General features: G+C 57.0%; 1 protein-coding gene across 1 annotated transcript in view; it reads left to right on the top strand.

Annotated features, from left to right (window-relative positions):
* Nucleotides 1–13,607, top strand: part of LAMC3 (laminin subunit gamma 3) — a gene marked incomplete at both ends in the record, with an annotated part of 74,862 nt that overhangs the window by 2,579 nt on the left and 58,676 nt on the right. Inside the window, one exon of the mRNA XM_080708869.1 lies at nt 10,650–10,954. Coding sequence (XP_080564995.1) covers nt 10,650–10,954 — 305 coding nt within the window. The remainder of the gene's footprint in view (nt 1–10,649; nt 10,955–13,607) is intronic.

Raw genomic sequence — 13,607 nt, 5'->3', positions numbered from 1 at the left:
GTGGCCGGGGCGGCAGGACCCTGAGCCCTCAGCAGAGCGGGCGGGTCCGGCGGCCCCTCCGCTGGGCCTCTCTGGACGCCTGTCTGGACCCAGGTCGCAAGCCAGGCAGGAGGCGCAGGGAGAGGGACCCCAAGGGCACAGGAGAAGGAATGGGACAGCGTGGGTGTTGAGGGGGGACAGTGTTCTGTGGCAGAGGGAGCCGCACGTGTTAGCAGAATCTCGACTCCAAAGAAAGGGACGGTCCAGGGTGGATGGGGCAGGAGCCATTTTGGGGAAGCAGCTGAGTTTCTGAGCTGGGGGCAGTGCCCACTTACTGCGTGTCGGTGGGGTGCTGGGCCCATGCGCCCACGGCCTGGCCTTGGGGAGCACTTTCTAGAACCCTCGGGGCAGAGGGTGGTTCTGATCTGTCTATGAGCGAGGACCCCGAGGCTCCGAGAGCCCCACGCTGCACGGGCAGAGGACGGCTCTCAATGAGCACACGGAGCCGGGCGTGGTGGCGCACGCTTGTGATCCCAAAGCTTGGGAGGCTGAGACAGGAGGATCGTGCAGGTTCCAAGCCAGCCTCGGCTCCTGAGTGAGGCTCTCAGCAACTTAGTGAGACCCTGTTTCCAAATAAAGTATAAAATAGGTCTGGGATTAAAGCCCTGAGGTAGAAAAACCCCTGGGTTCCACCCCAGTATCACACACACACAAAAAAAAAACCCATGCGCACACAGGCCCCACACCCGTGTGTCCAACCCACCAGCATCCTTCCCATTCGGTCACACAGCGCCAGGGCCCAGGAGGGGATCCAGAAGTGATGTCTACACAGGACTGATGCATGGCTGACAGCACCCCTGGTCCACCCAGCATCTGGGCCCAGGAGGCGGCTGGGTGGAAACCGCAGGGGGCTCTGGGCCGTCTCTCTACAGGAGGAGTGTCCGCCCCCCAGGCGGTCAGCCCTGAGCTGGGGTCTGCCTGCGGAGGACGATGCTGGGCCCGCGGTCCGGCAGGTGGGCTCTGCAGTGGGGACTGGGGAATGTTCCCAGGCTCCTAGGCGGTGCCCTGACCCTGACCCTGACCTGGTTATGCAGTTGAGCCCAGGCATCCCGGTTTGGCCTATTTGGGGTTCCACATGACCCAGCCACAGATTGCTCGATTGGGAGGGAGGGAACGGCCTAGGAGTTTCAGGGTCCCCCGTGGTCCTTAGACGGGTTGGGCGGGCCACCTCTGCAGGCTCTGTGCCCACCCCCCTCTCCTGATGGCTCCACCCAGGGCCCCCAGAGCGAGGGGGAGGGGTGGGGAGAGAAAGGCGGTCAGGGGATGGAGGTCGCAGCTTTCCCAGCCCCCTGTGGCTCCCGACATCTGTTCCCCATCCACTGAGCTGAGTCTTCCTGTCTGGGATGAAAGGCCCAGCGGGTCCATAGCTCCCAGCCTCCACCCAGCCTCCACGGAGGCCCAGGGAAGCCAGATCGCAGGGAGAGTGTGGGGAGGAAGGGTCGCCGGTGAGAGCTAGGGGGAGAGTTACCCACGGGTCACAAGCCAGGAACTTGCTGCTTCAGCCTGTCCTCTTAGTCATTCCCGTGTGTGTGTGTGTGTGTGTGTGTGTGTGTGTGTGTGCGCGCGCGTGAGCGATACCTGGGATTGAACCCGGGGCATTCTACCCCTGAGCTGCACCCTCGGCCCTAGTGTATTTTGTTATTTTAGTTTGAGACAGGGTCTCGCTAGGTTGATGAGTCTCAATAGTTGCTGAAGCCGGCCTCGAGCCTGCTATCCTCCACTTTCAAGCACCGGGACCACACGTGTGCGCCACCGTGCCCGGCTAGGGTTCTGCAGATGGGGAAACCGAGGCTCTGAGGATGCGATCAGTTGCTCAGGGTCGCATAGGCCGATGAATGGCGGGCCCTGGGAACTCTAATTATTGTGCTTTGCTTGGGGGTCAGGCTGGTCCTGTGTGTGTGTGTCTTACTGGGGAATTTATTTATTTACATTGAAACAAGGTCTTGCTAAGCTGATGAGGCTGGCCTCAAACCTTCAATCCTCCTGTCTCCGCCTCCCAAGTACTGGGATTTAGGCACAGCTGGCTGATCCCCTGGCATCCATCCTGGGAAGAGCCCAGGCTGCCCTGGCTTTGGGGTGAGGGTCTCGCTCCCATTTGTACTGTCTTGGATTGCTGGGAACCCTCTGGAACCTAAGATCCTCCGAGTCCCTGGCCAGATGCATTCTGAGCCCCAGCCAGGGTGAGAGTGCAGGACAGACCCCTCCTCTCTCTCCATGCCCCAGTCCTGGTCTGTGGGTGCACACGTTATTTCTTTTTTCTTTCTTTCTCTTTTTCTTTCTTTCTTTGTTTTTTCTTTCTTTCTCTCTTTCTTTCTTTTTTTTTTTTTTTCAGAATTAGGGATGGAACCCAGGGGCTTTCTACCTCCAAGCTACACTCCCAGCCCTATTTTTTATTATTTATTTTGAAACAGGGCCTCACTGAGTTGCAAAGGGCCTAAGTAGCTGAGGCTGTCCGCAAATTGCAATCCTCCCGTCTCAGCCTCCCAAATGCTGGGATCACAAGAGTGTGCCACCACGCCCGGCTCACACGTTATTCCTCGCTGGGTTCCTTTGGCCATTCCTAAGGTCTGTACCGAGCCTCCACCCTTGGCCTGGGCCGTGTGGCCACTAGCGAGAGCACGCAGCGGCTGCCCTTTGGGGCTCCAAGTCAACCAGATACGGAGGGGGTCGTGCACAAGGGTCTGTGCTCTGAAGACGCTGACAGCCCGCAGGAGCTTTGTCTGGGGTGAGGACAGCCCAGGTAGGGAGGAGAAGCCGGTGGGGCCAGCCGTGGTGAGGCGTGGGCCCCAGAGCCAGCTGTCTCTGGGGCCTCGGCCAGGTCCTGGCTGTCTTCCTGCCGGGTGGGCGGCCGGCTTGGCCTTGGCTGGGTGGGTGCTGGGTGCCGAGTCAGCTTCCTGCTCCCTGGGGATTCTGGCTGGAACACAGGGCCCCAGGCAGGTCAGGGGTCAAGGCAGCAGTGCTGGCTAGCCTCCGTCTGCCCCCAGAGCCTCCCCTCCGCAGACCTGGGTCCAGCTGGCTTCAGCCTCCATGTTCCCCCCACCCCCGGGCCTCCCAGGACGGCATGGACATCCCATAGCCCGGGAGGGGGCAGGCGGCCTCCCTCTGGCCTCCTGCCTCCCTTCTCATCATTCCTGTGTACCCGCCTGCTGCCCTGCCCTGGCCGTTGTCCATCTCAGGGCCGTGACCAGGTCCCAGTGCGCTACGGCAGTTCCTGTGTTTCCGGGACACAGCAGTGGACAGGTGTCCATCTGCCCGTCTCAGCAGAGAGGTGGCCTCCTCCAGGAAGCCCCTGGCCCCTCAGGACTGGGCTGAGCGCCTGCCTGTACATTCCTGCGCGGTGCGGAGGAGGCCTGGGTTTATCTGTCACCGTGCCCGGCTTCAGGAGGTGGGGGCGCCTGTGTTCACAGCTGCCCCTGCACCAGCTCGGGGTGCTGGGTCCGTGACGGTCAGGAGGACGAGTTAAGACCTGAAGCTGACTGTGCGCACGCCCTGTGCCTGGCGCGATCCCGAGCGCTCTACAAAATGGGGAAACTGAGGCGCTACATTCAAGTCACTGCTCTGCCTCGTGTCCTGGCTCTGCCTGTGGGAATCATGGTGCTCCAGGGGGATTCCGCCTGGACCTCTCGTCTGGCCCAGTTTCCCATGTGGGTGCTGGACTAGGTAACTTAAGCAGGCTCATGGACGTCAGACAGCCCTTGGGCGCCTTTAGACCCTGAGTCTAGGACTAGGACCTGAGTCTCGTTAGGATTCAGTACAAAATTACAAGAGTCAAAATTGAAAGTAACCCAGGCATCCGTTGACCGATGATGAGAAGCAAAATACAGTCTGTTCCTACGGCGGAGTATTATTCAGCTTTGAAAAGGAAGTAAATTCAGTCAACACACATGAACATTGAGAACATCGTGTCAGGTGCTACGAGTGAATCAGAGAGGGACAGATCCTGCACGATTCCTACATCCCTAGCCCACTCACGGGGCCCTAGAGCCATCAGATTCACAGAGACAGAAAGGATGGGAGCTGCTGGGCACAGCAGGAGGAAGGACTCAGGATCAATGGAGACAGTTTCTGGAAGATGGAAATGTTTCGGAGATGGGTAGTGGGGACGGTTCCCAGGATGGCGAGCTGTACATTAAAAAAAAAAAAAAAAAAAAAAAGGTCAAGGTAAACCGGGCGTGGTGACACACACTTGTCATCCCAGTACTTGGGAGGCTGAGACGGGAGGATCTGGGTTCGCGGCCATCCTCAGCTACTTAGTGAGGCCTCCACAACTTAAGAGACCCTGTTTTAAAATAAAGAATAAAAAATAATAGGGCTGGGGTATAGCTTGGAGATAGAATGCCCCTGGGTTCCGTCCCCAAACCCGCAAAAAAAAAAAATAAGGTCAAGGTAGTAATTTTGTTTTGAGCGTACTTTGTGACAGTGAAGCCGTCCTCCTTCCTCCCCAACCGTTCCAAGACATCGCGAGTCAGCTCCCTCTTCAGCACCGACCCCAGCGCGCACCAGGTCACCACCGCTCATTCTCTGGAACCTTGCATGTGTCCTCGCCACGGCTCCAGCTCTTTATCTGTGAGTTACTGCCCCTCCCTGCAGGCTCGCAGTCTGGGTGCCGCGGTCTGCTCCGCTTGGGCTGGACCATCAGAACCCTTCTTCATACAAAAGCCCGGGTAATTAGCAGCGAGACAGAGCCCATTTGCTCTCCCAGGCTGAGACAAGAGCGTCCACAGCCTCGGTGCCTGCGAGGGGCGGAGACAGGGCTGCAGTGGGAGCCTGCGTTGGGTCAGGCTCCTGTCCCTGGCGTGTTGGATGCTCAGGGGCACCCCCAGCTCGCAGGGGGACTCCAGAACTCCAAAACCACAGAGACCCAGCCGGGACAGGCGGTGGGTGGTCGGCCCGCGCCCCTTCTGGAGCCGCCTCCCGCCTGTTTCTGATGCCCGCGCTGCCCCCGCCCGCCCCAGGCCCAGCTCCCAGATGGCTCCAATTAAGGACCTTTGTTTTCTTTCCATTCTTCCCAAAATAAGCCTGGCTCCTCGGCGCGCACTCTGCCGGATGTGGCCGGCGTGGTTTTACAACCGTCCCGCTGTCTTTCAACTTGGCTGTGTGTCCCAACTGGTGGGAGCGGACCCGGCTTGGCACTCTGGTGTGGGGTTGGGCTGCGGGGGGGCCCTCTGTGTCTCCCCGGGCACCAGCACCCCCTTCCCGGGCCGCCCTCTCTTCTTGGGGACCCGCAGTGCAGAGAGGAAGGTGGTTGGCCCTGGGCAGTGACTGGTGTGGGGGCTGTGGTCAAGTGTCCACTCTCCTCCGCGCGCAGGTGGGCGAGTCCCTTTCCTTTCCTGAGCCTCGGCCTCCTCGTTAGTAAAATTCACACGGGCTCTCAGGTGCACGGTGTGCAGAAAGCACTCAGCCAGGTGCTCAGCCCGGTGGGGTGGGCCGAGGGCGGGCTGCATGGGAGCAGAGGGAACAGCATGCCAGGCAGCGGGAACAGCGCATCCGGCGGCTCAGCTTCCCTGACGGGAGCACACCTCTCTCGGGCCCCCTGAAACCTCCTCACTGGCCCTGGTTTAATCCTCGTCGCCCTTTCGAAGGCCGCTTCCTTTCCCGGGCTCTTGGTTGCCTTTGGCAGGAGTTTTCTCATCACAAAGGGAGGATGAGTCGCTTTCTCGAGCCTGCTAATTAACTGTCCTAACAAACAGTTCCCGCCGCGCCTCTGTGATGTCTCCCTCACCTCCTGGCTTGGCAAGGAAGGGAGAGCGGCTTCTTAGCGTGTGATGTTGCTTGTTTGCATGCCGTCCCAGCCTCAGACTTTCCCGCTCACGCTTCTAGCTGCCAGCTACCTTTTAAGTGGCTCCAAGCTCCCCTCCCGAGAGGTGTCTGGCTGCCGGTTGTTTACTGAGCAGCGAGCCTCCCCGCGGCACCCTCGGTGCCTACACATCTGCCCGGGCTCCCGCCTGGCCCCGAGGCCCGGAGCCCGCTCCGAGCAGGATCCGGGATCCCACACGCCGCCCCCGGACCCGGGCTCCGCCAGCTACACGTGCTTTCTTTAAAGGGACTCCGAGTGACGGTGCCAAGCTGTGTTGCCACGGACTTTGAAAAACATCCTAAAACGAAACCTGGCAAGGCGGTGGCTTTTTTGAAAGACTTATAAAAATGTGTTTTCTCCAGCTTTTCAATGAGAACAAGCACTGTGAGAGCAAATGGGGAAAATACAGGGGGAAAAAAACCAGAAAGGAGAGAAAGTGGCTCTCAGGCCCGAGGCCAGGCGTGCTTTCCAGGTGGACGCAGGTCCTGATTCTTTAGGGATTTGCACACAGAAATGGACGTCTAACATGTATCTGTGTCTCTCTTCTCATTCAACATTTTGACGTTGGCTTTCCCTGTGTGTTAGGAAGTCTGTCAACTGTTTTAATGGTTTCGATCCTTGTAGGAACTTATGTTTCCTAGTTAGGAGCCAGGCGTGGTGGCGCACACCTGTAATCTCAGTACTTGAGAGGCTGAGACAGGAGGATTGGAGGTTTGAGGCCGGCCTCAGCAATTTAACAAGACCCTGTTTCAAAATCAAAAATTAAAAACAGGGCTGGGGTGTAGCTCAGAGGTAGAACGCCCCCAGATTTAGTCCCCAACACCACAAGCAGAACAACAAAACCATCCCCTTAGTTATTTCCTTGTGGGCCCAATTTCTCCCACGGTATAAAACACGCTGTGAACGCTTTCGTGAGTTTAGTCTCCTTTTTCTCACGTGAATTCCCTGAAGTAGGATTCCTCAGCTGAAGGCCAGGACTATTCCTGTGGCTTGCCATCCATTCGCCAGCCAGACTGCCTTCCCAAAGGGCCGATATATTGACTTTCCTGAATTTGTCCTTTAATGTGGTAAAAGACACAGCATTTCCCATCGTACCCACTTTTCAGCGTGCGCCCGGGGCACACCAGGCCCCCATTCTTGTGCAACCGCCACCACCATCCTCTCTAGAACTCAAAAACAGAAACCCGGGCCTCTTAGACACGGCCTCCCGGCCCCTCCTCCCCGGGACCCGCAAACCCTCCGTCCCCTCCGTCCCCTCCTGTCTCCATGAAGTTGACTCTTCTAGGAAGGTCCAGGAGCGGGTCCTGCGGCGCTGGCCACCTGGCGACTGGCTTCTCTTTAGGGAGTTCTCAAGGTTTCCTCAGATAGGGGGCTGGGGAGGGGGGGACGCGCCCCAGGCCCAGCCTGGACGGCGGCGCAGGAAGAGTTTCAGCACGTGTCAGAAAGAGGCACAAGCCGGGCGTGGTGGCGCGCGCCTGTAATCCCAGTACTTGGGAGGCTGCGGCAGGAGGATCGCAGGTTCGCGGACAGCCTAGGTAAGTAGTGAGACTCTTATCAGCATTGCTAGGTACAGACCGCATCTGGCCCACCTGTTCATCCGCAAGAGGGCGCTTGGGTTTTTTCCACTTGGCTATTGCGAATAGCCACAGACGTGGGTCTCTACAAATAGCTCTCCAAAACCACCCTTTCAGCCAATCATGGTACTGGGAGGTACCGTGTGTGTGTGTGTGTGTGTGTGTGTGTGTGTGTGTGTGTGTGTGTGTGTTATGGGGGATTGAACCCAGGGCTATTCTACCTCTGAGCTACACCCCCCAGCCCTTCCTATTTTTTATTATTTTATTTTATTTTATTATTTATTTATTTATTTTGGTGGTGCTGGGGTTCCTGGAAGCCCTTCTACCTCCGGGCTACACTCCCAGACATTTTATACTTTTTTTTTTTGGAAACGGTCTCTTAAGCCACCGCGGCTGGCTTCGAACCTGCACGAGCCTCCTGTCTCCGCCTCCCAAGCGCAGGGATTACAAGCGTGCGCCACCACGCCCGGCTCTATTTTTTTATTTTAAAACAGGATCTTGAGAAGTTGCTGAGTCTTGCTACATTGCTGTACCGGCCACCCTCCTGCCTCCGCCTCCCAAGTACAGAGGTCACAGGTGCACGCCTCCATGCCCGGCCTGCTATCTGCTTTTTGATAGTAGCCGTCCTAACGGATGTGCGGTTTACAGACCCCTTGTAGAGATGAAATTCACATACGATACCTATTACCCGTTTAAAGTAGACAGTCTGGGCCAGGGTGCAGCTCAGTGGTAAGACGCTTGCTTAGCACGCGTGAGGCCCTGGTTTCATTCACAACAGAAAGAAAAGCTACAACGCAGTGGTTTTTAGTGTGTCCATAGAGTGCGTGCCCATCACAGCCCCAATCTTGGGACATTTTCATCGCTCCTGAGAGAAACCCCCTACCCGTTAGAAGGCACCTCCCACTCCCTCCCAGCCTCACCGTCAGCCGGCCCTGGCCACCACTCACCTGCCTGTGCGGGTGGACATGGATCGCCGGCTCTGGACCGTGACAGCACCGCATCACACGTGCTCCGTGGGGTCGGCGTCTCGCCCTTGCCACGGTGCCCTCAGGGTTTGTCCAGGGCAAGCAGGGCCCAGTCTGTTGATTGCCCGATACCACTCCACGCTGCCACAGACCGCGTTGCCTTTGTTCATTTGCCAACTGGTGGATGTGTGAATCACTTCCACTCTGCTGTGATGGGTAATGGACGTTCATAATGGTCACACTGTAGTGTGCACACGTGTTTTTCCCTCCCTCCCCCTGTGTTGCGCTGGGGAGTTTACGTCGTCGTCTCCTCCTCCTCCTCCTCCTTCTCTCCTCCTCCTCCTCCTCCTCCTCCTCCTCCATTCTTCTTTTTTTTAATTTTTTGCGGTACTGAGGATGGAACCCAGGGGCATTCTACCTCTGAGCTACACCCCCAGTCCTATACTTTATTCTTTATTCTTTCTTTATTTATTTATTGGTGGTACTGGGGTTCCTGGAAGCTCTTCTACCTCCAGGCTACACCGGACTACACTCCCAGACCATATATATATATATATATATATATATATATATATATATATATATATATATATACACACACACACACACACACACACACACACACACACATATATTTTTTTGAAACAGGGTATCTTAAGTCAGCGTGGCTGGCTTCGAACCTGTGTGGGAATTACAAGCGTGCGCCACCACACCCAGTTTATTCTTTATTTTGAAACAGAGTCACACTGAGTTGCGAAGGGCCTCACTAAGTAGCTGAGGCTGTCCGCAAACCGCGATCCTCCAGTCTCAGCCTCCCAAATGCTGGGATTCCAAGTGTGCGCCACCACGCCCGGCATGGAGTCCGCGTCTTCTGCTGATGGTAGAGCGTAGGGGAAGCTCCGTTGCTGGCCACTCTACACAGATGCCCAGCGAGTGGCCGCCTGGTGCCGGGCGTCTGCGGCCACCTGGCGGCCTCTCTGCGGTGACATGGAGGTTGTTCCTCTCTCGGGCATCCCTTGTTGACATCCCACCAGAGTTGGCTTTTCTGTTGCTGCCACCAAAATATCTAACACGCGCAACCTAGAGAAGGGGGGGCTTATTGGCTCACGGTTTCAGAGGTCAGTCCATGGCTGGCCGGCTCTAAGGCAGAAACATCATGGCAGCAGGGCGTGGTAGAGGAAAGCCATGCTCAGTCCTGGCAATCAGAGGGAGTGGCAGGGAGCTGCCTGGGGCAGATGTAGTCCCCAGGACCATTCCCCCAGGGACCCAGCGCCTCCAGACACACTCCACCTCTGAACCTTGCGGCATCGGGGAAATGCTTTCTACACACGGGCGTTTGCAGAGGACACTCCAAACTCAAACCCCAACAAGAAGGAATGAGGGGGCCCCTTCCATCCGGCTGCCCACCCACCGCACCCCTCCAGTCCCCTGCCCGGCTGTCCATCCCCGCCCCGCCTCTCAGTGTAGTCGAGTCACCGTGAGAGATCTATCATTGCCATGGGCCCCGACGGCAGTGGCTGGTGGAGCTGCGCCAGCGCTGGACCTGGGGTGCGAAGGTCCCCAGCTTGGTTTCAGCAGCATGGGGGAGGGAGGGGCCCGGGAGAGGGCTGGGAGAGAAGGGTTGGGGGACCTGCAGGGAGCGCAATGCTCAGAGGCCCCGGCACACGGCAAGGTGGGGCCCTGGGGGACTGTGAATAGGGCAGCTTTGCAGGAACAGTTCCCATGGAGTGGCCAGAGCGGGGGAATTCAGTGGCTGGAGGTTGAGCTGGGAGACAAGGCCAGGACTGACAGGCCTCGGCTGGGAAAGTTGGATCAGAGACATAGATAGAGGCTGGAGGAAGTGAGGGCTCCCAGGGGATTCGCTGGGATCAGAGGGGCTCGGGACTGGAACCGGAGCCCCTGCAAGGAATGGGGCCAGAGGCATAGGTGAAAGGGCCGGCGTGGCTGGGGTGTAGTCAAAGGAACAGCTTTCTAACGCAGAGCAGCTTTCTGAGGATGTAGCAACATCCTGGGCTTAGCTATTGGAGCAGAAAGAGCTGGCTGCCTGTCGGGGGTGACGACACAGATTCCAGCGCAGGGAGGCACGCAGCGAGATGAGGGATGGCAGATTCCTGGGAATCCTGCCAGCGGCCCTCTCCCATGCCCCCGGCAGGCATCACTAATCGATAGCAGCACCTCTGGTCCTGAGCCGCAGACTGCTCTAATGATTCCTCCCAGAGAGTTCTGCAACTACCTTCCCTTCTGTAAAATGGGTCTCCGTCCTCCCGGCCGCAGGGAAGGCCTACGAGATCACCTACGTGAGGCTCAAGTTCCACACCAGTCGCCCCGAGAGCTTTGCCATCTATAAGCGCAGCCGTGCCGATGGCCCCTGGGAGCCCTACCAGTACTACAGCGCCTCCTGCCAGAAGACCTACGGCCGGCCTGAGGGCCTCTACCTGCAGCCGGGCGAGGACGAGCGTGTGGCCTTCTGCACCTCGGAGTTCAGTGACATCTCCCCGCTGAGCGGAGGCAACGTGGCCTTCTCCACCCTGGAGGGCCGGCCCAGCGCCTACAACTTCGAGGAAAGCCCCGGGCTGCAGGTCAGAGCAGAGGGGGGCTTGGAGGTTGGGTTGCAGCTGAGCTTCTCCTGAATCAGGGGATAGAAGGAGAGGGGGATTTCATACTTTGTACCCTGGAAGGCTGCAATTGTCTGTGGGTGCCTGTTAGACACAGGTGGAGCTGGGTATGTGGTGCACACCTGTAATCTCAGGACATGGGAGGCCGAGACAGAAGGATTGCAGGTTCAAGGCCAGCCTTAGCAATTTATCGAGACCCTGTTTTAAAAAAATTTTTAAAAGGGCTGGGAGTATAACTCAGATACAGAGCACCCCTGGGTTCAGTCTCCAGCACCGATAAAAGATAAAGAAAAGGGCACCGGTGGAGGAGGGGCTGCTCGGGAAAGGGCTGTCCCTTCCCCTGCCTCCTGTGACCCCCAGGATCTTTGTGACAACCCGGCTCACCCGGCCTCATGCATGCCAGGCAAGCGCTCTACATCCCCAGTCCAGCCCCTTCTTTATATAGTTGGGGAAACTGAGGCCTGGGGCCGCAAAGGAGTTCTGCAGGGCAGTGGACACCCGAGTCGATGGGAGGGCCCAGACAGAATGTCCCGATGCCCCGCTTGCACTTTCTGCTGCGGGGACTCACTTCCCTGTGAACTGATAACGGGCCGGGGCAGCCTGTGTCTCCCAGGCTCTTGGGAAGATCAAATGCAAATCATGGGAAACCCTGAGGTCTTCGCGGCCCGGGCTCAGAGCGCAGCGACTCACTGGTCTTGACCTCAGGGTAGAGAACAGCGGGCATGTGGATCCAGCCGTCCACGTGGGTCTGCTCAGCTTGGCGGCCCTGCGGGACCCGGACTCACATGCCCACTTCCCTGCGTGTGCGCCGCAGCTGTGTCTGTCGGCTGGACGCAGCTGGGTGACAGTCGGCCTTGGAGTCATTTCCCTGGGCTCAGACAGGCTGCAGGTGAGTAAAGCTGCCATGTCCATCCCCAGAGACTGCCAAGGCCTCGCTTCGCCTGTCTGGGATGTCAGTGCCACGATTCAAGTTCTGTTTGTTTCCAAAGGAGACGCTGAGGCCCAGAATAAAGTGATTTTGACCCAGGCTGCGCAGCGTAAGGAGAGCTGAGTGGGCTGGTTTCAGGGTCCCCAAGACCACCCCTGGGTTTCATGAGTCCCTGCAAGAAAACACATTATTCTCACAGAGACAGTTTATTATAATGGAAGGATACAGACAGAGCCGGCGTGGTGGCACACGCCTATAATCTGAGTGCTGGTGAAGCTGACACCACGGGTACGAGTCTAGCCTCAGTAACTTAGCGAGACCCTCGGCAACTTTGCAAGACTCTGTTTCAAAATAAAAAATAAAAAGCCAGGCGTGGTGGCTCACACTTGTAAGCCCAGCATTCGGGAGGCTGAGACCAGAGGATCACCGTTCATGGACAGCCTCAGCTACTTTAGGCTCTCCATAACTTAGACCCCGTTTCAAAATAAAGAATAAAAAAATAGGGCGGGAAGTGTAGCTCAGAGTTTGAATGTTCCTGGGTTCCATCCCAGACCCGCAAAAACAATAAAAATAAATAAATAAAAATAAAAAATAAAGCCAGGCGTGGTAGTTGGTGCACGCCTGTAATCCCAGTATTTGGGAAGCTGAGGATCACGGGCTTGCGGCCAGCCTCAGCTACTTAGTGAGCTTCTCTCTGCAACTTAGAAGACCCTGTTTCAAAATAAAGAATAAAAAAATAGGGCTAGGTGTGTAGCTCAGAGGTAGAATGCCCCAGGTTCAATCCCCAGTACCGAAAAATAAATCAACATAAAAAATATAATGGGGCTGCCGGACGTGGTGGCACACATTTGTAATCCCCGCGCTTGGGAGGCTGAGACAGGAGGATCGCACAGGTTCGAAGCCAGCCTCAGCTACTTACTGAGGCTCTCAGCAACTTAGTGAGACCCTGTTTCCAAATGAAATATAAAATAGGTCTGGGAGTATAGCCCGGAGGTAGAAAGCCTCTGGGTTCTACCCCCAGTACCACACACACACACACACACACAAAAAAAAAAAAATTATATATATATGGGCTAGGAGTGTAGCTCAGAAGTAGAATGCCCTGGGGTTCAATCCCTAATATGTGCATGTGTGTATGTGTACGTGTGTGTACACACACAGATTGAAATGGGGCAGGGTCCATAAAGCCCAGGCCTGGCGTTTTGGGTTCTCTTTTCCCAGAGGGGTCCTGGGGACAGCATTTCTGACATGTGACAGTGTGTCCAGAGTGTTGCCAACAGGGCAGCCCACCCAGCCCCGAGGTCCGCAGTGTTTCTAGGAGCTTGTCCACATAGACGTGGCTGACCACCCACGTGGCTGACCTTAGTCCCGGCCTCTCCAGAGATCTAACCAGAACTGCATGGCCTGAGGCCCCTCGAGTCCCCTCCCCAGCACAAGCCGTCTGGCGCGGCTGGTGGTAAGGCGCTCTCATCAGGACGAACATTCCAGACCCTCATTCCATGGTCAGTCCCAGGGGCAGCAGGCAGGGCTCTCCTCCGACCAGATGAGTCCTTTGCCACACGGCGCTGCCTCTCCCGATGCCCAGGGCCTGCTTCTCCCGTCCACGGAGAAGTCTGTGGGTCTGGAGATGGAACCCAGGGGCATTCAACCTCCAAGCTACACCCCCTGCCCTATTTTTGATTCTTTATT

The sequence above is a fragment of the Muscardinus avellanarius genome (genome assembly GCF_963383645.1).
Source record: "Muscardinus avellanarius genome assembly, chromosome: 13".
NCBI classification, from domain to species: Eukaryota; Metazoa; Chordata; class Mammalia; order Rodentia; family Gliridae; genus Muscardinus; species Muscardinus avellanarius.
Note: the sequence above shows the minus strand (reverse complement) of the source record. Positions and strands in the feature narration are given on the sequence as shown.